This window comes from Neltuma alba, unplaced genomic scaffold (genome assembly GCF_004799145.2).
Source record: "Neltuma alba isolate B1F8T4 unplaced genomic scaffold, ASM479914v2 tig00005159_pilon, whole genome shotgun sequence".
Taxonomy (NCBI): Eukaryota; Viridiplantae; Streptophyta; class Magnoliopsida; order Fabales; family Fabaceae; genus Neltuma; species Neltuma alba.
Genome location: NW_021634002.1, coordinates 66,398 through 92,149, shown reverse-complemented (window position 1 = coordinate 92,149; position 25,752 = coordinate 66,398). Strand labels below are relative to the sequence as shown.

At 36.2% G+C, this 25,752-nt stretch overlaps 4 protein-coding genes and 1 long non-coding RNA gene across 6 annotated transcripts; 2 read left to right on the top strand and 3 right to left on the bottom strand.

Annotated features, from left to right (window-relative positions):
- Nucleotides 1-2,759: 2,759 nt before the first annotated feature.
- LOC114746964 (uncharacterized) lies at nt 2,760-5,475 on the bottom strand. Its single transcript, XR_003740333.1, has 3 exons — nt 4,806-5,475; nt 3,590-3,644; nt 2,760-3,155 (listed from the first exon to the last, which is right to left on the bottom strand). It is a non-coding gene; the product is annotated as an uncharacterized LOC114746964 (long non-coding RNA).
- Nucleotides 5,476-5,485: 10 nt separating this feature from the next.
- Nucleotides 5,486-6,393, bottom strand: LOC114746968 (pentatricopeptide repeat-containing protein At1g79540-like; the record flags this gene model as incomplete). Its single annotated transcript, XM_028935246.1, has 1 exon — nt 5,486-6,393. A coding segment is annotated over exon 1 (906 nt), but the record flags the coding sequence as incomplete, so codon positions are not given.
- A 19-nt stretch (nt 6,394-6,412) lies between these two features.
- Nucleotides 6,413-7,344, bottom strand: LOC114746967 (pentatricopeptide repeat-containing protein At1g79540). The gene is made up of 2 exons (XM_028935245.1): nt 6,505-7,344; nt 6,413-6,430 (listed from the first exon to the last, which is right to left on the bottom strand). Exons 1-2 carry the CDS (start codon nt 7,342-7,344, stop codon nt 6,413-6,415), a joined length of 858 nt encoding a protein of 285 aa, XP_028791078.1.
- A 3,431-nt stretch (nt 7,345-10,775) lies between these two features.
- LOC114746963 (adenine phosphoribosyltransferase 3-like) lies at nt 10,776-19,726 on the top strand. Its single transcript, XM_028935241.1, has 6 exons — nt 10,776-10,866; nt 10,954-11,064; nt 11,391-11,633; nt 11,754-11,812; nt 11,888-11,932; nt 19,388-19,726. The coding sequence occupies exons 1-6, from the start codon at nt 10,782-10,784 to the stop codon at nt 19,448-19,450; spliced, it is 606 nt and encodes a 201-aa protein (XP_028791074.1). The 5' UTR covers nt 10,776-10,781; the 3' UTR covers nt 19,451-19,726.
- Nucleotides 19,727-21,893: 2,167 nt separating this feature from the next.
- On the top strand, nt 21,894-25,002 carry LOC114746961 (cytochrome b561 and DOMON domain-containing protein At3g61750). 2 transcript variants are annotated; one of them, XM_028935239.1, is made up of 5 exons: nt 21,894-22,450; nt 22,971-23,367; nt 23,779-24,065; nt 24,163-24,469; nt 24,599-25,002. In XM_028935239.1, the coding sequence occupies exons 1-5, from the start codon at nt 22,241-22,243 to the stop codon at nt 24,601-24,603; spliced, it is 1,206 nt and encodes a 401-aa protein (XP_028791072.1). In that variant the 5' UTR covers nt 21,894-22,240; the 3' UTR covers nt 24,604-25,002. The 2 variants fall into 2 exon arrangements, with proteins under 2 accessions (XP_028791072.1, XP_028791073.1); XM_028935240.1 differs by having other exon boundaries at nt 24,574-25,002.
- Nucleotides 25,003-25,752: the final 750 nt, after the last annotated feature.

The following is a 25,752-nucleotide window of genomic DNA, read 5'->3' as shown; positions in this document are numbered from 1 at the left end:
AGATGTTAGATCTCAGAACACTGGTGACTACTTACCTGTCTGTTGCTCCAGGACCAACCTTCACTTTTGATGAGTTCCTCTCTCACCCATCTTTAAAGCTACCTACTACAGAGCCCTCTACTCCTGCCTTTGAACCCTCAGAACCCCCTACTTCTACTCCTATCCCTACGTACCCGGGGGTAGAAGAAGAGTAGCACCGTAGCAGCTCTGACGACATTGATTGATTATTGAGTTTCTTTTTCAATTTATACATTGTGAACGCTTATTGTTTTTATGTTTTCTGTGTTTATACTTACAAAACTCTTAAATCAAGTTGCTATCAAGTTATAATCCTCAAGTCTCTCTCTCGTTTTTTTTAAAAAAAATCTGCAAGGTTTTGTTTTAGTATTGCATTCTTTTGTTTCGTTTAATTTCATCAAAAATGGGAAGAATGTTAGAATTCATGTATGATGATAAAGGTATTTCCAGATTTTGAAATCCTAGCAAAACCAAAACTAAGGTCTTTATCAGAATAGTTCTCGAGAACCACCTTTCTCTATAGGCCTCTCGGGAAGAACTGTCAAGGCTCTCTCCATGCCTTGATAGTTCCATGGTAGGAGCTTCATGATCTCTTGGTGGCTGTTTGAGGCCAGCCACCAAGACCTTCGGCCAACATCTCCTCTGCAACATCACTACCTCTTTCTGCCACTGTACTTCCTCCTCATGATCCTTAGGATTGAGTTTTTCTTTTTGAGTTCCAGCACTTCTACCTCCTCCCTTTCTAATATGCATCTGCATAGCCTTAACATTTCTCCTTAACCTTTTTATCAGGGAAAGGTATGCCTTCCACACAATCATCTTTCTCTCATCTACTGCAGCTCTATAGATGAAAGTGACATAATCTGGAGTTCTCTGAATTGCAGAACACATGTGACATGAATTAAATTGCCAGAAGTGTACCAGATATTAACAACTACTTCTCTAGTCCGCCATAGTGCCAAACCACCTCCTCTTCCTCTGGGCTTCACATAGAATTCATCTTCCATACCACACATCCTAGTCTCTATTAGGAAGACTACTAAGGGTTTATTCTTGTTACACTCCTGTTGGTACAACTTGGAAAATACATCAAAACTGGTGCTTTGATTCCCCTTCCCTTATCGTACCTCTACAAGGGCAACTTGTTTACCTGATCATGCATCCATATTGCCTAACAGATGGCTAGTAGGAAATAGATTTTATACTGAAATTTGAATTTGAATTGGAATAATTCAAAAGAAACAAGCCTAAAATGCATAACAAGAAGGATAACCATGCTTTGGAGTATACCAAAAAAAAAAAGAAGAAGAAAGAAAGAAAGGAAATGATGCAGAGGAAGTACTCATGGAAGTACAAGGGAGAATAAAAAGAGTGACAAATTCCTGAATGAATTAGTCCCTCTCAAGTATAGCGTTTATGTGAAATTTCTTCACAAAAAGTAGAATATGTTTCTAATAACCAATAATGTAATTGCCTACAAAATGTCAAATAGCAAAATTGCTTAATCCTATATCCAGACCTAAACAAAATTTTGCAGGAAACCAATTATTTTACTGAGTCACTCTTAACTAGGATGGTGCTCATGCTATGTATTGATATTTGACTATGTGCATGCTTGGTGGGGCATTTGAGGAGGCAAAAAATAGTTTGTAAATATGACAAGTGAGTTTGCAAATTTGGTAACTATTTATAACAATTTTTGACCAATTTAACTTATGCGTCAAATTTTTCTTTTTTAATCAGATTGCAAAAGCACCAAAACCTTACTTGTAACTTATGCAAAAACATCTTTTAAAATTAAAAGATATTTTTACTCTTATATTTATGTTGTTCTTATACTTCTCTCTATATATTTATTGTACTTCCCAATCAATTTTAGCTAAGTATTTTAAATATTTTCTTAAGTGAAAATAATTTTTTACAATTTTTATAATATTTTTAATTTTTAATATTATTTTTTATTTTATATTTACATAAATTGTGTAGAATATATCGTCCAATTACTTATGTAATATTATTTGGTTTAAAAATTTTCACACTACTATAATTTCTAATTTAAATATATTTTATTTATTAAATATAACTTTTTCCCACTATAATAATTTAAAATCATTATATTTAATACAAGTCATACCCATTTTGATCATTTTACAAACTAAATTTACTTATACAATTATAATTCAAACAACTTTTACTTTATAAGCCGATTTTTATAAAAACCAATTCAAGCATAAATCATATTACTCAATCTAACTTCGAATCTCACCTTTCTAAAAATCAGCTTGAAAATAAGTTGTTTTTTCTACTGCTAACCCAAGCAAACCCTATATATTAATTATCGACGAGATCATGCTGCTGAGATCCTCCGACAGCTTTTTATTGTTAATTTTCGGATTATCTGTTTCCATTTTATATTTAAATATTCGGATTCAGATATTAGAATGTCTCAGATTAAGTAATTAGGACAGAATCCCTTGGATATAAAGAGATTTAAATAAACCTAGAGGCTAATGTCAATAAGTGTCCTGTTTACTCATTCACTTTGAATGTAGAACCCAGAGGCTATTGGCACTTTTAAGTCGGTTTTTCTCGACAATTATTAATCATGAAGAGAATATAAATTCATCATCAATGAATAGGCAATAAATTGTATCAAAATGATTAACCGAATTTCAAATAAAAAACATATAAATTGCAATCATCTTGCCTTTTTAATGCCAGGGTTTTAAGAAAAACCAAAATTATAGGCTCAAAGCTAATAAAAACTTCGCTCAAATTAAATTAATATACAAACCAAACCTGACTTGCTTAGTGAGAAAGCCATTAAGAAGGAGTAAATAAACATCTTACCTGATCAATCAATTACATCCAAGAATGAGATACCGATTAAAAAAAAAAAATCCTTCAACAATCCATAGCCGTTCACCTACAGGCGTAGTTGTCCAAGCTCCTCAAACCTTTCTACCATGTCATTTCATTATTAATCTTCTATCTATTAGTGGAGAAGACTGAATCATAACACACATTCTGGCTGCTGAGAAAATTTGACAGCAGCGCATCTGCTCACATTTCGTATGGCCACCATAAGTGCACGTTACTTCCACTTGACAGTTCAATCAGATTATCCAATACTGTATCTATCCAAAGACCAAACTCCATATCATTGAGCAGAAGCAAAACGTCTAGATCAAACACAGAAAACTAACCACGTGTCAGAACCAGTCATATGAACTACATACATTTCGCAGAGATAATCCAAACTAATTATAGTCAAGAATTGTTGCAACACAGGAAAAAACCAAATATTAGTAGCCTTCCTTTACCAAAAAATAATGAATGGTAGTAAATGACGTGAAAAACTTTGATTAAGATGAGACTTCCCTCGTCATTACTTCTTCATTTTGTTCATAAATGCGTGCGAATAAGGACAGCTGTATAATTTTATTTCCAAAGGAAAGTAAATTAGAAGCATTTGTAAGAGAACAGGTTCGGAAAGGAACTCAGATTGTAAAGGATTTGCAAGCAGATTTTGCACAAGATTCTTTCTATGGTCACATCAATTCTCTCGTACCATAATTGACAGGAAAGTCATCCCGTGGCTTCACTACCTCCCTCATAATAAAGACCTGCACAATGTCAATAAGAGAAATCAGTCATATCCTCCTCCTTGCAATGCATGTATGAATTTGCACATGCTACAAACATACACAACTAGAGAGCCGATGCAGTTTAGTAGATATAAATACAAATGTACAAAACAAAATCTCGATAGGCTTATGATCTAGCAAGCTTTCCCGGGGGAACGTCAGGAAAATCTTCTCCGTTCAATGGCTCTGAATTGCAATTCATGCTTAACTTGCCTGAGTCATAGATAGGGAGCAGTTCATGAGATTGCTAAGCCTGAAATTTTGAGTAACATGGGTTGCTTGATGGAGTACTCCATTAAAGCGGTTTTCCCACCTCAACAACTGCTTTTTGGAGGAAGGCCATCGTTTAGTACCAGAGTTGGTGGCTTTAATAAGGGTGCTTTTATGAAGGCCATCAATAGAGGTATTTGAATGGTGGAAGACCAAGTGAAGATATACAAAGTGTAGGTGTTGAGACCTCGGTTTTCAAGGAGTCACCAATTAATGAGGACCAAGGTAGCATAGCATGCCAAAATCCACGTCAAATACTATGGATACAGTTTCAACTAGATTTTAAGGGAGAATAGTTCATCTTGCTTGGATGCCTATCACTCATTAATCCCATAATGCTGGTCTTGATTTAACACAGTATCACCGTCTCAAAATTGAGAGCATTTGATAATTTGTATCTCCAAAATACCTCACTTCCAATGAACCCCACTCGCAGGCCCCAAAACAGAAGAACGGAAAATTTTTTAGCTTTGCACATCACATATTTATAACTGACAAGTTCTGATTAGAGGATGAATATTTGACATCTTAGAAATGGTGTTCTATAGCATTTCATACAAATAATTGGTTGATTTCATCATCTCATATATTCAAAATATACAATTTTGGTTTATAAATCACTTGTTGAACTCTTGGGATTCCGAAAGGCACAGTTCGAACTATCAGAGTATATCCTATTAAAAACTGAGTACAACGAATACTATCAATTCCACCATATTTGACAACAGGACTTACTTACTGCTCCTATGTTAAAATTTACAACAGAGTTGTATCTTAATTAGTCATTGATAACCCATTCACAAATCTTAAATTGCAGAGGTCATGAACAAGAATGCAGAATTATAAATCACCAATGGATAAGATATTAACCTCTCAATATGAAGAATATTAAAGGCACCTCTGGTTCATCAAAACGTCACACTTAGTTCTGAGCATTCTGCTTAAGAGAGAAGGATAGTGAAGGTCCAAAAGAAGATATTCATTCAACATGACCTCTCAGCGTCATTCAATCACTTCTGAGAATTAAGTCCTTGCTTTCCACTCGTCTCAGGCAATCCTGCTTGATGTTTCCGGTATTTTGGTTGTTGTCTCCAGTACTGAAGTAAAAGAGACCTCACTTTCTTAGAATGATACCTACTAAGAGTATATCCAAGAGACTCCATTCTTTTAACAAGAGCAACTGCATATTCCTTATCAGTTGGAGAAGAAAGAAGGCGCAAGAGGAGTTTGTTTTGAATATGTCTACCCAACTTGAAACCTTTGTCCAAAGCGTAATGAAAAACATCTACTGCTTTATCCAGCCTCCGTATATTACAAAGACACTTAATCAAGTGTCCACAACTTGGAGGATTGATATTGATGTTGAACTCATCAAGAACAGAAAAAATTATTAATGCTTCTTTTACTCTGTTTGCCTGACACAAGCCTATAAGTAAAATTGTATATGGAGCTAAACTGAAATCTTTGAACTTAAAGTCCAGTTCTAATAACCTCCGAATTGCTTTTTCCACTTGTCCTTCATTAAAATATCCCTCCAAAACCTTGGTTAAATCATCTACCCGACCACCAGGAAGGTTATTTAAATACTGCAGCCAAACACTGAAAGCCAGTGAAACCCTTTGCTTCCTGCATAACCAAGTCATAAGTGCTTTATAAACCGAACAACTAGGTTCACCTCCTTTTTCCAACATTTGTTCATAAAGCTTTAAGGCATCCACTTCTTTATCAGCCCTATAAAGCCCATCAATGAGCGTCCCATAAGTAACAGAATCTGGGGAGAGCCCCTTGAGCTTTAGGTGCTCAAAGAGTTTAAGTGCACGATCTACATTACCAGCCTTGCAATAAGCATTAATCAGAATGTTGTAAGTTGTTATGTCTGGAACAACCCCACTATCAATTAGCAATTGGTAGGCATTCAAAATTTGTCCTGATTCACACATTTGCTCCACAGTTTTCCGGAGTCCAATGCTGCCTACTGCCCTATTGCTACCTTGAGAAAGCCGAAGAAACAAAAGAGGACTTTTCCCAATCTCCATCTTGCAAAACATAAGGCGTGCCTCCTCAAGCTGGCCAGCCTTGCAAAGTCCACTTATAAGAGCATTGAAGGTAACAATGGAAGGTAAACATCCTAGCTTCTCCATCTGATTAAATATTTGCTGCGCCTCCTCAACCAGCCCATTCCTACACATGCCACAGATGAGAATGGAGTAAGTGCAAGCATTAGGAAATTCACCATGCTCAGAGATCTCAAGTTGAAGAGACAGAGCTCGATCAAGAAGACCAATATCACAGAATGCTTTGATTACTGCATTGTAACAGTAAGCATCAGGAGTAAGTCCACTCTGAACAATCTCATCTAATAACTTAACGGCTTCACCAACCCTACCTTCTTTTGACAACCCATGTATCATAATGGTATATAGGACAATATCAGGCATAATTCCCTCTTTCAACATTTTGTATACCATGAAAATGCTTCACGATATCTCCTGGCCCTAAATAAGCCATCGATAATACAACTGTAATTATCAACTCCAAGAGAAAACCCGTCCCTCTCTAACAACTGCACCATGGCTAAGGCTTCGTCGAACCTCCCTAGCTTGCAAAACCCATCAAGTAAAACACTGTAAGTTATTAGATCAGGTTGAAACCAATTTCCTTTCACCTTGTTGAACAATCTATATGCATAATCTACTTTCTTTCCCTGACACAGACCAGAAAGAATAGAAGTAAATGCTGTCATGCTTGGCCGTATGTTACTGCGGTCCATGTCTTCAAGAATTTCAATAACTTCATCACTCCTTCCACATTTACAGAATCCATCAATCAACAAAGAGTAAGTATAATCATCAGGACAGCAATTTAACTTTATCATCAGATTATACAGCGCAAACACTAGCAAATACATCTCTTTCTGCAATAGAGGTTTAATAATTGTATTGTATGTATGGGCATCAAACTCACAATATAATTCTCTCATTTGACAGAACACTGTTATGGCTTCTTCCAGCCTACCCAGTCTTACGTAAGTCCTCAACAAAATACGGTAAGCTTCTGAAGTTAACAAAACCCGGCTTGTTCGAAGTTGTTCAATAGCTTCTGCATAGAGTGAAAACCAATTGTTTCTAGTGATTGTATCACAGATCAAGTTAAGTATTGGCCGACTTCTAAGCCCTTCAGCCTTCAATGCAAATAAAATGCAAAAACGGATGCCCAACCGCGAATCAGTCAGCTTTTGGGCAGCAGAGCTATCAATTCTAGAGAAGGGGTCTGCTTGATGCAAGTCATTTTCTGCACATGAATGAGTGAGCCATTTTGTTTCTCTCAAACTACTCTGATTTCGCCTGTGACAGACACTAAGTCCCCATGGGATTTCAAATATGTTCCTGAGCTTAGACAATGTAAGCATCAGGTCAGCATCCACAGTGACTTAAATGATCGAATAGGTTGGAAGCAAATCCAAGTAAATAGCCATTTGTTGTATAGCTGCAGGCCGTCCTGCCAACTGAAAATCACAAAGGCAGCAGTTTATCTGCATATTTTTTTAATTGTCGTTCAGTCAGTTTTGTGTTCAACATCATAGGAACAAATCCCCACTAACATACAAGTAATTATTTGAGCCCTGACTCGACAAGAAACACCTCTTGATTCATATCTTCTACTTCTGTCTGTTTATTAAATACAAAAGATGATATACAATTTGTCCAGGATATCAAGGAACAATGTCAAAGACTCTTCAACACCTTTTCTTTCACGTATTAAAATAGACATAGGGAAAGAAAGCCACTTGAGATTCTCAATCACAATGTAACTCGGTAATAAGAAAAAGGACCCCATTAACAGGATAGAGAAATAAAATTGACGACGAAGTATCACCAAAAATTTCAAAGAATTACCACTTCCGAGTTCTCTAACTCTCTGTGTCGTATTAATTCATTTTATCATCAAAAAGCAACTGACACTCCATTGTTCATTTTACAATTTGATAAATTGAAAATCTCTCATCTAATCATTATAGTCAACTGGAAAGCTAACACTGCTCATGTAATTTTTATGGTCGCACAGAATAGTTATTTGACAACTTTAATGATTGATTAACCATAAAAGATCCGTCGAAGGCCTGTAGCTCAAAGGAAAACAGAAGTAGCCCTTCATTTCACTACATACAAACTCAAAGTGCCCCTTGGTTCCGTTTTGACCAGAGTATCTGAAGAAGAAGAAGGAAGACCTTAACGAGTTTGACCCAATGCTTTTAAAACTAAGGATTGAGTCACCGATTCAAGGTTTCTGAAGACGAACCGCATTCGTGATTAAATTAATTCCTTTCTAATTGTATATATTCTAACACATACAAGAGAGAGCAGAGGAGGGAGAGAAGAGAAGGGAGAGGCTTTCTCGGTATTCATTCTTTGCAAAATGTCAGGCGGCAAAAGAGGTTAAGCACCATTCGAAACCAGGGAGTCTTACAGCATTGGGGTGTTGGAGCTGAAGATACAGTTAAAAAAAAAAAGAAAAAGAAAAAGAAAGAACCGATCCAATTGGACAGAAGCACAAACCGGAGCAGTGGGCCCACTACGTTATCACCGGAGCATCGTACACAGCCTAGGCGCCAGAAAAAGAAGGCGGTGACCGCAAGTTTTCACGGCTGGAGGTAATCTGGGAATGGCGACCGGAAAGGCTCCCGGCGCTCCGATCTCCAAGGCAGAATGGTGCCAACTGGTGACGCTCATCTAGAAGAAGAACGGCAGAATGACTTATGAATTTCGGAGTAATATTAGATATTAGATAGATAACAGGTTGCTCTGTCTAGAGGGAAGCTCGCGGGAAGTAAGCGACGGAGGGAGAAGCGGAAGAACGGCGGGAGATGTCCTCAAACTGTCGTTGAAGCTATACTAGGGCTCATTCGAAACTGAGATCGCCGGCGTTCATGAGGTCCACATACCGGCCCAAGCCTATAGAATCATGCCCAACCCAGCCTGAAAAGACAACCCTGGGCTGGTGCAGAGTAATTTTGAAAATTTGTAATAAATTTTGCATTTAAATGATTGCATCAATTTGTATATAGAAAAAACATAATAATTGTCTCAACATGGAGCGAGCTACGATTCAAATTAGTATTTCGAGAGAAGTATTTATATTTAGTATCTGATAGCGTTCTGAATAGAATTATTTCTAATAAGAGACTACATGTGCTCAGTTAAAAAAAAATTGTCTTAATATGATGAAAATAGTTAATAAGATTTTATGGAAAGGATAAGAAAAGGCAAAAATGTACAACCCCAAATTCTATCTATAGGGATTAAAATGAAAATTTCTAGAGACTACAAATGAATGAAACCTCAGCTTGGTGTTGGGGTCATCATCTCTCTTTACTCTCAAAATGCTAACAAAATCAATTTATTCGGATTGAATTTCGGTGATCAGCACCTAATGTAAATTGTCTAGATTTATTTTCTTTTTATTTTCATTTTTCAGGAACAAATATTGTAATAGGTATAAAATACAAAATAAAAATAATTTCTTAAATTTTAGATTCTCAAAATGACTTATTTTTTAAAATTAGTAGTTAAAAATTTTAAAACATGTGTCTGTTGAAACTATCTTTAGATGGTATAGATCTTATGGTTATGATTATGCTGAACACTGAATTTGGCTCACACAGCCTACAAATTCTCTGCCTGTAAATGCCTCCACTTTGATTTCAAGCCTGTGCCTTTTTTACACTAAATTACGAAGGATGAATTGAGCACACAATTTCCTTTTGGGTTCATCGTGTTCCCTAATAAACACGTCGTATTGGTCTCACTCTTTGCCAAATACATGATACTGACAAGTGAAGCTCCTACCGCATTCTGTCTCCCCTCTAAATATCAACCAGTCTTAGTGAGTTAAGTATTGCTTATAATGGTATATAGATTAGCTGTGATTTACTATTTTTCCTTCTTCTCAGAATATAACGTTAGGATAAAACCATGCAAGAAAATCAAGATAAAGACATGTCAATAAGAATCTAATAGCAGAGTGGTCATAATAAGATGGGAAAGCTAGCATATGCTTTTGTTTGTTCGTTTTTTTTTTTAATAAACAAAATTTTAGGTGATTTGGGTCTTAAAGATTTACTAGGACTAAAACATATCTCCATGTTTAGAAATTGCTTACAGAAGTATCTATAAATCACTTATCACCAAGGTATTCATATTAGTAGTGGGATTCAAACCATAACCTTGTAAGATATGAGCTAACTTCTTATCAATTAGATCAACTCTTATTGTCATGTACTTTTGTTTGTTTATTGAAAGAATATGATCAAAAGTGACGATTTAGTGACGAATGTTAATTAGGCTTTATAATCTTCTTCTATTGTACCATTAGGAGGATGGTTTACAATTTTTCCCCCCGAATAGCTACATAACGCGTTATATATGCAACGACTCATTTTGTTTATATATATATATATATTTGTGTGCGCGCATTTTTCTTTTTAAATGGAGGCAAACTTGATGGTGAATCAAAGGGTCTTGGTTCTTTATTCTCCTCTTGCGTTCATGAATCTAAAATTAATATCAGATAACATACATACATTCTAATATCAAGTGCATGTAAATTATAACGTTTGCCAAGTATTTATACCTCATTAATGTTTTTATAAACATGACCTTGTATTTTAACGATATTTTTATGCAAACTTTATATATGTGTGTGTATGTATACCTTGTCCCATCAAATGATCATATTTACACCCCGTTAATTCCCTCATTTCCAGCTTGTCTGTTCAACTTTCTTTGGTTCACTTGAAACCCAATTCTTCCTTGATTCTGAGAACTAATTGAGATGGAACATCTCACAATGTCTGCTCATGACAAAGAGGAGGATCCCCGAATCGAAGGCATCAAGTCTACGATTCACATCATCCGCGATTTCCCCAAACCCGGTTTGTTTTGTGGTTTCTCTTGTTACTTTAATGTTCATTTTGTTCGTTTTTTCTTTTGGTTGTGTAAATAATGGTTTGCAAACACAGGTGGTGAGTTTTTGGACGTCAATACTCTCTTGCTGAATCCAAAAGCATTCAAAGACGCCATCGACCTGTTCGTGGAACAATATAAAGGCAAACATATTTCTGTCGTTGCAGGTACTTCAGATGTTAAAGGGGTGTTTTCCTTTTCCTTTTCCTTATTTTTTTTTTCCACCCTTTGTTTTTCCTTTGCATGCTTAGATTATTCGAAAGGGTGTTTTTAAAAGAATATAGCGTTAGCGAACACAAATAAGAAGAATAATCCATGCAACAAGACATGCACTAAGGGTGTTATTATCTGACTCTGAACACTGAGGCATATGTTCTGTTCGGTTTTTGGTTTGGTTTATTTCAAGTAGTTTTACAGAGGTAAATATGTGAAAATAATTTTACTTCGTAAAGCTTGAAAGTGATTTTTGAGGTGTTTCGTGGTGAAATTGCAGGAGTAGAAGCAAGGGGATTCATATTTGGGGCTCCTATAGCGCTGGGAATAGGAGCCAAGTTTGTGACTTTAAGGAAACCAAACAAGCTGCCAGGCAAAGTGATGAGGACAGAGTATTCTTTGGAGTACGGGAATGACTGTCTGGAAACTCAAGTCGGAGTAATTAATGATGGCGAGCTTGCTTTGCTTGTTGACGACGTCATTGCCACTGGTGGTACCCTTTGTGCAGCTATCAACTTATTAGGTAAATTGCACCATCATTTGGCTTGCCATGGATTTTTTTCAGATTTGTAGAAATATAATTTTATGGGCCATTTTTCTGCATGATGATGGTTGAGATATGTGTCTGGTGTTTTTGTTTCAGAACGTAATGGAGCACAAGTTGTTGAATGTGCTTGCGTGTTTGGGATACGACAATTAAAGGTTAAAAGTAATTTATATGACTGATTCTCATGATCGGTAAAAAGAATACTCTGAATTTAAATTTTGTTCTCACAGGGTCACCAGCGATTGAATGAGCTGGGGAAGCCCCTGTTTGTGCTGGTGGAGATATGACAAAGGGTCCAGAGCGCGCGCACATACACGTGTGTGTGATCACATTTCCGAGAGATCATATTTTAGGATTATGATGATATTTGACATTGGAAGCCTAGCTTTTCCAGTAGAATCCAGATGATAAACACAGTACCATTGCTCTGCATGGTACATAGATTGTCTTCTAAAATATTAGTACTTTATTTATAATTTCACAATTACACATGGGCCCTTTCTTTCTTCCTCCTTCCAACGTTGATTTCAGCATTTTTATTCCGAGAATGCCACATGACATCTGCAAGAAGTTATGAATAATGGCTGCATTATAATAGAGGCTAAATGGTATGTTGTTACTTGCAAATATAATATGATCAAAACTGGTTGAAGATTGATCGGCTCGGTGACCACAACGCAGGCTCCACAGCAGATGAAGGCAACCAGAGTGCCAAGTAGAGCACCAGCAAGAACTTGAGGAGCATGAGCCAGAAATTCCTTCAGTTTCCTTTCACTCATTAGATGCCCTTGGAACAGGTATGCAACGATCATATTCAGTACCTGTTTCCATGCGCAACAAATTATTTTGCAACATTACTGAAGCTAGAGAATGGGGGGAAATGGACTAACAACAAACGTGTTTTGTTCAGGGATGAACACTGGCACTCACTAATATTTGAAATTTAAAGCTAAATAGACAATCTAGGAACCAAATTGCTAATTTAATCCAAAGAAACCAAATTACCGAAAGGAATGCTGAAGGGATGTCAAGCACAAAGTACACCAAGTAACAGCAGAACCATATAAACATGTCAAATATGTATCTAATTTTCATGTCCTTTCCTGTCTGTCCATTTTTAATTCTTTCACAATCTTTGGAAATCAGGTATATCGGGCAATCTCTATAAAACAGGGACTTCTTCGAATTAAGAACTCATCCTAGATGGTATTATATTTCTAAGGTTATTCAGTTGAAAAGAAATGGGGATTATCATCCCCATGATATTGTTCTTCTGTCTTTATCAGTAAATAGTGCTGCATGAAATCCTTAGATATGAAGTTTCCTATAAAAAGTGTTAGCTGAATGCATTCAGTCAGAGATCAACCTAAACTAAAGAACAGTAGCAATCCAACATTAAAGCCCCACGAGCTTAAAACAATGCAAAAGACACATCTAGGGATAAACATACTTCGCAAAAATAAACAAGAAATAATCAATATAGAACTTGTCTTTCACAGAACACGTGTGGAGAAGTGCAATTACTGAATGATGCATATAAGATTCACCCATCAAAACTAAAAAGAGACCAAATATTTACATCTGAGTGTTGATTTAAGAAAAGAGCGGATTCTGATCATGCTTTCACTTTAGATTTCAATACACACTGAAAGCATTATACCTTATTTTCCAGCTGTCCCCAAATGCATAGCATGCTCCCCCTTCATCTCTATTCCATCAATCCAATCTAGCAAGTCTCAAAATTCAAAATGAGTTGTCATACAAACAACCTAATGACAGAGAAAGATGTTTCTGACAGCATAATAGTCTAGAGCCTGAGCCAGGTTACAGCATTCCGAATATATGGCTTTAAACATCCTAGAAAACCCTTAACTAACAGCTAACGATACAGCCTAAAATCATATATTTGCAGAGCAATATGAGGTTTCTTTCTTTCAGCAGTAAAACTAGAAATTGTCCACAAATAATAAAAGCCCTGCTCAAGAAGGATTTCTCAGAGGTCAAAAATACTAGTACGTACTACCCATCCACTTTAGCTGATATACATCATATTAACGATCCCAGCCAAATAATTCATGGATCGTTTCTCTAACAACAACTCCATTTTATTCCACTATCAACCTAACATTAATATGAATAACTTATAATCCATAAACCTCGAGTAATTTTTTTCCAAAAAAAAATGTAAAAGAGGGGAAGGAAAAAACATCTGCGAATAGGCTAAGAAGCACAGTCGCCCACATAGAGGACATGGCATAAACGGATGCCCAACCGCGAATCAGTCAGCTTTTGGGTAGTAGAGACATCAATTCTAGAGAAGGGGTCTGCTTGATGCAAGTCATTTTCTGCACATGAATGAGTGAGCCATTTTGTTTCTCTCAAACTACTCTGATTTCGCCTGTGACAGACACTAAGTCCCCATGGGGTTTCAAATATGTTCCTGAGCTTAGACAATGTAAGCATCAGGTCAGCATCCACAGTGACTTAAATGATCGAATAGGTTGGAAGCAAATCCATGTAAATAGCCATTTGTTGTATAGCTGCAGTCCTGCCAACTGAAAATCACAAAGGCAGCAGTTTATCTGCATTTTTTTTTTTTATTGTCGTTCAGTCAGTTTTGTGCTCAATATCATAGGAACAAATCCCCACTATACATACAAGTAATTAGTTGAGCCCTGATTCAACAAGAAACACCTCTTGATTCATATCTTCTGCTTCTGTTTGTTTATTAAATAAAAAAGATGATATACAATTTGTCAAGGATATCAAGGAACAAACATCAAAGACTCCTCAACACCTTTTCTTTCACGTATTAAAATAGACATAGGGAAAGAAAGCCACTTGAGATTCTCAATCACAATGTAACTCGGTAATAAGAAAAAGGATCCCATTAAGAGGATAGAGAAATAAAATTGACGACAAAGTATCACCAAAAATTACAAAGAATTACCACTTCCGAGTTCTCTAACTCTCTGTGTTGTATTAATTCATTTTATCATCAAAAAGCAACTGACACTCCATTGTTCATTTTACAATTTGATAAGTTGAAAATCTCTCATTTAATCATTATAGTCAACTGGAAAAGCTAACACTGATCATGTAATTTTTGTGGTCGCACAGAATAGTTATTTGATAACTTTAATGATTGATTAACCATAAACGATAAGTCGAAGGCCTGTAGCTCAAAGGAAAACAGAAGTCGCCATTCATTTCACTACATACAAACTCAAAGTGCCCCTTGGTTCCGTTTTAACCAGAGTATCTGAAGGAGAAGAAAGACCTTAACGAGTTTGAGCCAATTGCTTTTAAAACTAAGGATTGAGTCACCGATTCAAGGTTTCTGAAGACGAACCGCATTTGAATTACTCGTGATTAAATTAATTCCTTTCTAATTGTATATATTTTAATACACACAAGAGAGAGCAGAGGAGGGAGAGAAGAGAAGGGAGAAGCTTTCTCGGCATTCATTCTTTGCAAAATGCAAGCGGCAAAAGAGGTTAAGCACCATTCGAGACCGGAGAGTTTTACAGCAATGGGGTGTTGGTGCTGAAGATATAGTTAAAAAAGAAAAAGAAAAAGAAAAAAAAGAACCGATCCAATTGAACAGAAGCACAAACCGGAGCAGTGGGCCCACTACGTTATCACCGGAGCATCGTACACAGCCTAGAAGGCGGCGAGGGCAAGTTTTCACGGTTGGAGGTAATCTGGGAATGGCGACGGAAAAGGCTTCCGGCTCTCCGATCTCCAGAATGGTGCCGACTGGCGACGCTCATCTAGAAGAAGAACGGCTGAATGACTTGTGAATTTCGGAGTAATATTATATATTAGATAGATAACAGGTTGCTCGGCTCTTGAGGCAAGCTCGAGGGAAGCAAGTGACGGAGGGCGAAGCGGAAGGACGGCGGGAGATGTCCTCAAACTGTCATTGAAGCTATACTAGGGCTCATTCGAAACTGAGATCGCCGGCCTTCATGAAGCTTTGGTTTCAGAAACGAATATGCTAATGCCCATGCCAGCACTCCTGCCCTCCCCCCCCCCTTCAAATATTTCCTCCTGAGACCATTTCATCTAATCTAACCACCTTAATTGTATCAAATTTATAGGTTTTAACAGCTAACAAAGTCAACAGATCCTCCATGCAGTTAAATTATCACGAAGCCTTGGGCCGGTCCTAGTCAAACAACTTATTCTCTGAATTAATGGTATTTTACGGCAATATGACAGCAACTTGGGGTTGCTCATGGGGTAGAGCATTTCTCTTCGACGTACCGGGTTCGATTCCCCGCTCCCCACATTTTCAGTCCTTGCGGCTTACAGGAACCCAAAATGCACGCAGAAACGAAGAGCTGAAAGAACATTCTAAAATTCAATCTCAATCTCACACACTAGTATTTCCTACATTTTATTACTTGATTTCTGTAATAAAGACCATAAAATAAAGAATTGGATTGATTTGAAGGAGAATTAGCAATGGATATATTTTGGAGTTCTCCATTAACCTGAATATATTGGAACCATCATCACCCATTAAAATGTAGTATGAACATACTCTAGAAGGTAAAATAAAGTGTGCAGCAATATAATGGGGATCATGTTTGAGCTCCTCGCTTCTGGTTGAACGTGCTTCCGGGTTCCTCAGTCCTGATCCATCGGCCTCTTCATGAAACGGTGAGAAGATTCAATGTCCAGAGATCATCCTAATAGCCGCTTAGCCACATTCAAAGACTGAAAAGCATAGTACATAAGCGACTAAGGAATTAAAAGAAAAAAATACTGTTAAAAGTGAATGATTATTGGGGCGATGTTTGGAGTGAACCCAAATTATGATTTAAAAAATAATTTTATGGTAAACGAAATAAATATATCGAGGAGTTTGTTTTCATACTGAATGTGAAACATTTATTTGAATGGTGAATCTTTCATATATTTAATGTCTGTCTATGTTGGATTTAAAAATAAATGAAAATAAAGAAAGATATAATATGCTCCATATTGTGATATACCCACTTCTTATTATTTGAAAGGCTAAAGTATATTTTAAATCCTTTAACTTTACATAAATTTTTATTTTGATCCCTTACTTTAAAAAGTAAACGTTTAGTCTTCTAATCTTAAAACTGTTAACAAAAAATAATAATATTGAGCTCTTGAATATTGATAAAATATTACTAAATACTAACATATTAAATTTAATTTCAAAACAACCATTGTTGTTACAAAAAATCATCATTTAAAATTAAAAATTTTAAGATTAAAGGACTAAAACTATACTTTTTAAAGTTAAATGACCAAATTAAAAATTTATATAAAGTTAAAGGACCAAATTTATACTTTAACTTATTTGAAATAACTGACTTATAAATAACAAAAAATTGGTTAAAGGCAATAAATAGGCAGTAAATATATTTTTGCTTTCAAATGCGTCTTTATAATAAATGAGAAAAAAGATTAAAAAAAAGTATGAGGAAATATAATATGATAGAAACTTAGAGAGTATGGCAAATGAAAGAAAATTAAGGATAAAATTGAAAAAGATACATTAAATACAGAAATAACCCTAAATTGAAACTTACATGTACTCCATCATCTCCAAATTCAAAGCTTATAATTAGGAGTCAGGAGTACAGCAAATTAAATGTAATCTGCATACTCTCTGTAGTCCAATCCACTATACGACACATTTGAGGAAAAATAATGAGGGTCTCGAAGTTACAGGGGATCAACGTAGTCCGTAATTTACTCAACAAAATAATGTTCTAGTCCGAATTCAGGGGTTTTGATCCATTTTTTGATGGTTTAATTTAGTTTAATAATCCATTATTACTATAAACTTAGTAAGCATATCAAAACAATAGTAATAATGAGGAATAATATACCCATGTTTTCGGCCACGGCTTTGATTTCCGCGGTTTCACCACGATTTCTTCGTAACCCCACAATAGCAAAACCAAGAAAATATTAAATGTCTTGTGCCCCTGATTCATAGAAAGCCCTCTGGAAAAATAAATAAATAAATAAAACGAGAAAACGCACATTAAAATCTACAAGCCTTCAGAACAAAGTAACATCACCAGAAACATATAGCCAGCGTGTATGTCATTGTCTTGTATTCGATCCTCAAGTACTTGAAAAGCTTGAAGTTGAAGAATATAAATCTCTCCCATTATTCATTCATTTCTCAGTTTCTTAGAATTTTGGATTTTATCTTTTTCTAATGGAAGAGTGGTCTGCAACTTCTGCTACAAGGGCTTACCTTGATACCCTTCATCTGGTAGTTTGTTTCTTCCTATGCTTTTCCATCTTTTTTGGCCACTGTCGTTTCTGTGCTTTGATTTTTTTGCGGTCATCACACGGTTTTTATGATCAATCTGTTATTTGTGCAATCTTGTTGATCTTGATCAAGGATTCAATTGTACGTACGTATTAATCCCCAACTGGATAGAGAGTTTCCAAAGCTCTTACGCGCATGTTTTTCCATTTCCATTCCTTGTTAGTTGTAGGAAAATATAGGCATGAATTGATGGCTTTGTATGAGAGAAGAAACTTGATTAGTATAAAAGTAAATCAGGGGCCATATTTTGTCTGCTGCTTTGTTACAGAATCAAGTGTTTAGAGCCATCCCAAATGTTCCTCTGTTATTCATTTCTCGAGACATCAGGGGGTGTTTATTTAACAAACAGTAAGCTTGTGTTCTTTCTCTGCATTATGAACTTATGTATATCTTTCAACAAATAGGATATAAGAACACAGCATAATTTCAGCCCAATAACAATATATTCTCATAGTTTCTTACTGATTTGAATCAAAATGAAGAAATTTGGACCACGATGTGTTTGCTTGGGTCTTGAAGCTCTTGGGGTTTAACAGTATTTCTCAGTTCATGTGTCAGACAATTGATAACATCTTAGTCCTCCGGACTTTATTCTACATTTGATGCTCAAGATTCTACTTTGATGATCAAGTAACTAACTTGTCCTTCATTTCTTCTTGACAGTGTAACAAATATGAAAGACAATTTGAACCTCGGAGAATGCTGGAACCTGGAAGTTTTGAATTCGTGTCAGCATTAGCTGCAGGGATGAAAGCAAAACTGATAGTGGAAGTGACATCGCGAACATCGCCATTGACGATAGCCCTCGCAGCAGCAGCAAGGCAAACAGGAGGCAGGCTGGTCTGCATTCTGCCAGAGCTAGTGCTGGATGAATCAAAAGAAGCTATTAGCAGCTCAGGGCTTAAGGACCAAGTAGAGTTTAGAACTGAGGACCCCTCTGAACTATTGCCTAACTACGAAAACATTGATTTCTCACTAGTGGATTGTGAAGATGAAGGTTACGCAAGGCTGCTCAACTTGCTTGATGTTAATCCCACAAGATCAGTGGTTGTGGCTAACAATTTGGCTGGTGATAGAAGAGGGTTGGAAGGCTACGTAAGAGGAAAGGATGAGAATGTAGCAGTAAGATCACTGAACCATCCTATAGGGAAGGGCATGGAAGTTACAATGATTAGCAAACATAATGTCAATGATAGTATGAGATCCCCAGATTACAGAAATCGTTTCAAGAAAAGGAATAAGAGTCGGTGGGTTGCCAAGATTGATGAAGAAAGTGGTGAGGAACATATATTCAGGGTACCTAAAATTGATTGGTATTGGAATTGAAACTACCAACTTTTAACCCCAAAAGAATTGGGTCATTGATAGAGTTGAGCTTTTAACGCAGAAATCCAATAAGATGGATGGCGAAGGCGCATGCGAATTGATCCCAAAAGGGAAAAAGATTGCAGCTGTAATATAACTGCTGAAAAACAAAGATCATTTTGGTCCTATGAGTGCTTCACATGCTGCTGGGGAATGTGTGGCCTGGTCGTCGTTAACATTTTGTCTCCTCTATCAGCGACCAAACAGTGATCCAATTGAAACACTTCCGCACTTGGTGTTCCAGAAAGCTGCCTTACTTGTTACAGCTAATCAAATTAACGGTTGTATTAATTTCCTTCCTATGATAGGTGAAGTCATGTAACTGTTACCTACATATTATAAATAAGAAGTTGGTAAGCTTCAATTTTTAAAATGTTGTCTTCTGAAGTACTACTACAAGAGTTGCACATGGTAATACAAACTTACCTAATACGTCTATGTATATGTATGCATGTTTTTATTCCAAGTTGTTGTTTCTTCTGGCCTGCAAATTTTATTAGATGAACAGACACGAGGGGTTGAAGGCTAGAAGTTTTGATAGGGAACTAGATTTAGCTTAGAGAGCCCGTACCATTGAAGAAAGAACATCAAAACAAGAGGGAGGTGACTGCAACAAGATACACCTAAAAGGCAAACCTCTTCTAGTGGTGTCAACAGAGGCGTCATCTTTCAGAGGCCTGAGCTTTTTAAAATTGCGTCGGGCAAGCAAATAGTTGGGAAGATCCTAATCTAGTTTAGTGTTAACTAATCACTATTTGGATTGAACATGGTAGGCCTTCAGGCCTAGTCCAACGAAACCTCTAGATTCGAGAAAGTATGGAGAGAAATTATAGGGAGGACCTATGTCCACTTTTTGATTCCTTTGTACTTGTACCCTTCTATTTCTTGCAGTTTAGGTCGAAACGGTCACTTCCTTTTTGAAGCATAAACTTCGACTGTGAATCAAAATTCTAATGAGCATGGAGATTTTTGAGTGCGTCAATCATTGAATACAGTTCAATATGGAATATTAATTAACGATAGTTATTTAATGCTTGTTGTTGATCGTGTTAAAATCATAATACAGTCGGCATATTAAATATAAGAACTATTCAATGATTGATTGAGGCCATAGAATTGGCTATAACGGTCACATGTGCTATATAATCCTATTTATAAAGTACTTTCAATATATTTCACATAGACTAAAGAAAATCTTAAACTACATTAACTTTTTATTAAAGCATAACAACTTTCTAACTTTATCTCTATTTAATATATATACCTTTCAAAAAAATAACTATTTATATTATAATAAATGAAGGACAATATAATACATTTATGATAAAAATTTAATGAAGTGACTTATAAATAGGAGGAAAAAAAACCTTCTCTCTGTGCCCTATAAATGGGACCAAAAGAGTGTGTCATGGTAACAATTTTGTAAACTTCTAATTCTAGCGGCTAAATGATTTTTAATTATTGAAGTATGTATATTTAAGAAGTAGCTTCCAAGCAAGCTTTACGAATTGGGTTCTAAGTTACTACCTCTGGTCATTAATATAAGAACTAATTGACTAATTTGAGTGGATTAAAAAAATTAATTAAATTAGTTATTTATAATAAATATATATTGTTTGTTTTAAAATACCTTTGCTAATTAAGCATCATTTAATGAAACATTTGACAAGTACAACTTTTATAACGACTACCTTTAAAAAAATAGAAAAATATAAAAAATAAAATGGATTGAAATCTTATATTTAAGATTAAATTGAAAATCAAAATAAATTTTATATTAAGAACTGGAGGTAGTACTTTTGCCTTTCTAAGAAATTAGTAATTCATAAATCAAGTTTCCATCGTGCATTTTTTTAATGGGCTGATGAGAACAATTCAAGCATCAGACATCAGGCCCCAGTTGCCACTAAAGCTCCCTCTATAAGTGCTGGTCAAAAAAAAAAAAAGGCTCCATCTATAAGGAGTTTCTTCCCCACCTTAATATTCTCTTTTAATATTAAACAATGAATTACCATTTTTACCAATTTCACCCCAATATTTCTTCTCAAGATTGAGCATGTTAAACCTTCAAACCTACTCCGTTGACACCTCCAGCCATCACAAGAGCTATAAAGAACTGTCTCTTTCCGAAGAAACTGTTCAAGAAAAGTCTCGTTTACCTAATCGAGTGTCTCTCCAGTTCATCTGAGAAGTCAAGGGGGCCACCGTGTTCGGTGATTTGTCTTCATCACCTACCTCCCAAACGAGCATCTTGCACTACTGTTGTCCTCTCTGCCAGCAACTTGCCGACACACAACTGTAATTCACTGTGTCAGTGAACTTAAACCTTAAAGACAGAAACATTTCTCTATTGTTAATAAACACTATATGCCTCATATTTTAGTAAAGGATAATCCAATACTCTGAGATGAATATAAAATTTTAGCGGTTCAACTTGTTCAATTGCAGGACGGAACAAGCAGATCCAGCAACCTTTCCCCCCCCCCCCTCCCTGGGTCTTCAACTCTTATTTTTTGGTCCTTTTTTATTCTTGAAGCAATCCTCAGGTTATAAACGTGTTATGATTGAAAGTTTTGAACTTTCGAATCATTTAATTTAAATATGAATGACTGTCGCTAATAATAACATCAGTGAGAAGTCCCGGAGAAAGGGCCTGCTGTTGGACGTTGAACTATGAAGTTTACAAGAAGATGGTGGTGATAATGTCCCTGGACCAACCGCTACCTTAGCCAACAACTACCAAATTCGAATCTTCGTACTCAAGAGACTAATGCCTTGGAGCTACCATATTGTTATTGCTTTCTATTCACATTTTCTTCTTGTTCTTGAGTTTCTTAGCCGGCATTTTTCCCAGCTTTAGTTAGATCTCAGCTGGGACACTGTATGAATGGCAAATTTCAGATCATTTCTCAGTCTCTGTGTTCTGAATCTTGTGTTGAACTTCAAAGTCACAGCATCAGTGGGTGATAATGGCGGGGCTGGTTCTGCAACAGAAAGCAATTGCAAGAACACGAATTATCAAAGCTTTCTCCCTCCACCATATCAGAACATATCTCATATGATATGCAGACCTGTATGGAATACATATGAACTGAGGGTAAGTTCTTCAGGCCGCATCTAGATATGTGTAATAATTGGCTGTCGGTACTGCCATTTTCCCATTAAATATTTCTTATGAAGCTGATATCGTCGAATTCTTTAGCCTGTTCAACGTCAATTATTCTGAAATTACGGCTGCAACTTTCACGTTTTTTTTTAAAACATATTCTGCATCTCATAGCTGTCCGTTCTCTTCAAACTGCACCAGAACTTACAGCACAAATGCTTTTTATGATTTATTTAAAGTTAGTGTATGGAACGGCAACGCACCTGAATTGAGGGTAAATTCAGACAATTCTAACGTTGATTTTGTGTCTTATCCATTTCGAGAATCTATGTACCCCAAGAAGCTAAATTTATAGGAAACATAATCTGTTTAATTGCATTAATTCTAGGATCATGACTAAAATCTTAAGTTTGAGGGACAAGCAGGTTGTTCTAACAAGATTCAAACCCTAAACAAATGTAGATAATTGAAGTTGACCTTTTGTAGCTGATTTGTACGTTTTCGACTGCAGTTTACTCAAAATGATCCTCAGACCACAACTATCATACTATCTGCCCCCTACACAGTTGGGTGGGTAGGAATTGGGTTTTCAAAAGATGGGATGATGGTTGGTTCAAGTGCAATGGTGGGATGGATTAGCCAACATGGTCATGGAAAAGCTAAACAGTTTTATCTGCGGGGCAGAAAATCATCAGAAGTAATAGCAGACAAAGGAGAAGTGCCTCTCAACAATGTTCCTGCAGCTGTGGCAATTGATGGGGCTCAAATTCACTTGGCATTTCAGTTGCAGACCACATCCCCACTTGGGAGGCAACCAATTTTGCTGGCTTTTGGTGCTAAAACCCCGCAGAATCATCACCTCTCAAAGCATGTTGATAAAACAGCTATTGTATTTGATTTCTCTTCAGGTGCAAAATAATTTCCCCGTGACACTCTTGTGATACAATAATAGACAAGTGTTTGGTTGGCCAAGTTTTTCTAAGGAAATACTCATTTTGAAGAAAGATAACTAGACTATTCCTAGATTTAGTGTTACACATGTGGATGATTTATTTGGTCTGATACCTGAATATAGCTCGAAACATTTTTTATGTAGACTGCATGTTAACTTACTGTGGCTCGAATCAAAACGGTGTTAACTAAGAATGTTTGAGTCATTTGATCAATGAATAGGGCGTTTCAACTGACTTTTTATATCTCAGTCCTTCTTTCAAAGCATACATATAAGCAGATTAGGTGGTAGCACACTTTAGAATAAACTCGCAGCAATTCCTATAACTTTTCCAAGCAGAAATTAGAACAACCCTTCTTTTCCACAGGTTCTCAGGGTTCTGTATCCAATAACTTGAATCAGATGAGGAAGAGCCATGGAATAGTGGGTATAATAGGGTGGGGTCTAATCTTACCTGTTGGGGCAATTGTTGCAAGATACTTCAGGCATAAGGATCCTCTCTGGTTCTATCTGCACTCGGTGATTCAGTTTGTTGGATTTGGATTCGGACTTGCCACAGTCCTTCTCGGGCTACAGCTTTACTCCAAAATGCAAGTTCATATACCAGCTCACAGAGGCATAGGCATCTTTGTCCTTGTGCTAAGCATTCTTCAGGTTTGCAACTCACCCATGTCTCTCACACTAAAATTTTTTTAGTTAGACCAATCGCGCTGTTAACAAAAACTCTGACAGAAGCTTTTTATGAGCAAAGGTCTTAGCATTCTTCTTGAGACCAAACAAAGACTCCAAGATCCGCAAGTATTGGAATTGGTATCACAGTTGGTTTGGGAGATTGGCGCTATTCTTTGCAGCCTTGAACATATTGTTGGGGATGCAAGCTGCAGGAGCAGGGAGTGATTGGAGAATAGGCTATGGATTCTTGCTTAGTATAGTAATTGTTGCCGTCATAGTTTTTGAAGTTTTAGCTTACTTGAAAAGGAAAGAGAGGCGTTCTCTACCTCCCAGCATCCAAATGGACCCTAATGGACTTGCTTCAATTCCAAGTAATCTAACCAAAGGTATGTTCTTTCCTAGCCTAGCTTTAACGCTATATTTCAAATGATCTTCTTGTTGTAGAAACACTCTTCTGATCCAGAGATGGTGTTAAAAATTCTCTCAAAAGTATGACTCACATTTTGATGGAGCAGGGTGAATGTGAATTGCTGCTAGTTCTGGGCATCCAGACACAGTAACTTGTCAGATTGAATCACGGCTTTCATCAGGCTATTCATTTGAGGCATATGATTGAACCTGAACTTTGACACCGTAGAAGCTATTCTTTGGGTGAGATCATGTAAAGAAGATACTTGTATAGATAACAAATTAAAGCGACAAGGTTGCTAAGTTGGTTTGGCAAATCTCTTCTTTCAGCTTGAGAAAAGGATTGAACACTGTTTTGGCTTCTTTGGTGGGTTTTTGCCGCTTGGGCGGGAATGTAAATGGCTTCTTGTATTGCTTCCTGTTTACATCATCTAAGTCTTGTTTTTCTAGAGACATGTGTTGACAAAAATAGTGAAAGAGATTGATGTTTTCGCAGAGAAATGCTTCCGTTAATGATTTTATGATTTTTAGGAGTATTGAATCAATACTTATATATGCTTTTATTATTATTATTATGAGAGAAAACAAGCGCCTAGATCCTCAGTTTCATGCAGGAGAAATGGAGAATGATCTTTCTTTTTTCTTTGTTTTTCCCCCCAATATGCCTTAGAATAATCATTCCATTGCACGTCAAGAATGACTTTTTGTTTTTTGTTTTTTCATAGCTTTCACGGTATGAATTTCATTTTTTTTATTATGAATTTCATTTTTTTAATTGAGTTCTAAAATGAATATTTTAAGAACAATTATACACTGATATGCATATGCGTCAATGTTTACATGCACACACATTTTGTATGCATAGTATTATAACGTTTAATAGTAAGAGTCAGAGATTGTTTCTGCAGATAATAGTTTTTTCCTTCCTTATATTTTAGGAAAATTGATTCTAAAAAATATTGTTATGTCATTTATATTATTAAAGTATGTTTAATATGTAATTAATATTAATAAATTATAAATTTATGAATATCAATTTTTTTTAGAAAACTGCATGTAATTTTGAATCTAATTTTTAATATAATTAAAATATCTCTTTTTCCCGCAAAAAAGAAAGTCTTTCTGTGCATGGGCCAAGTTATATGACATTGGATCAAACCACCTCCCACATCTAAGCCTGACGGACTTCGCGTGGAATTCAATTGGTCTGGACCTATACCAAACTCAACGGTTGGTTTGATTCTCACCAAAGACCCTTTTT

Coding starts and splice junctions, on each gene's coding strand:
- LOC114746967 (XM_028935245.1), bottom strand. CDS start 7,344: ATGCTTACATTGTCTAAGCTCAGGAACATATTTGAAATCCCATGGGGA.
- LOC114746961 (XM_028935239.1), top strand. CDS start 22,241: ATGGCAAATTTCAGATCATTTCTCAGTCTCTGTGTTCTGAATCTTGTG. Junction 22,451..22,970: donor GGAATACATATGAACTGAGG/GTAAGTTCTTCA, acceptor TTTCGACTGCAG/TTTACTCAAAATGATCCTCA. Junction 24,066..24,162: donor TTGTGCTAAGCATTCTTCAG/GTTTGCAACTCA, acceptor TTATGAGCAAAG/GTCTTAGCATTCTTCTTGAG.
- LOC114746963 (XM_028935241.1), top strand. CDS start 10,782: ATGTCTGCTCATGACAAAGAGGAGGATCCCCGAATCGAAGGCATCAAG. Junction 11,634..11,753: donor TGCAGCTATCAACTTATTAG/GTAAATTGCACC, acceptor TTTTTGTTTCAG/AACGTAATGGAGCACAAGTT. Junction 11,813..11,887: donor TTGGGATACGACAATTAAAG/GTTAAAAGTAAT, acceptor TTGTTCTCACAG/GGTCACCAGCGATTGAATGA.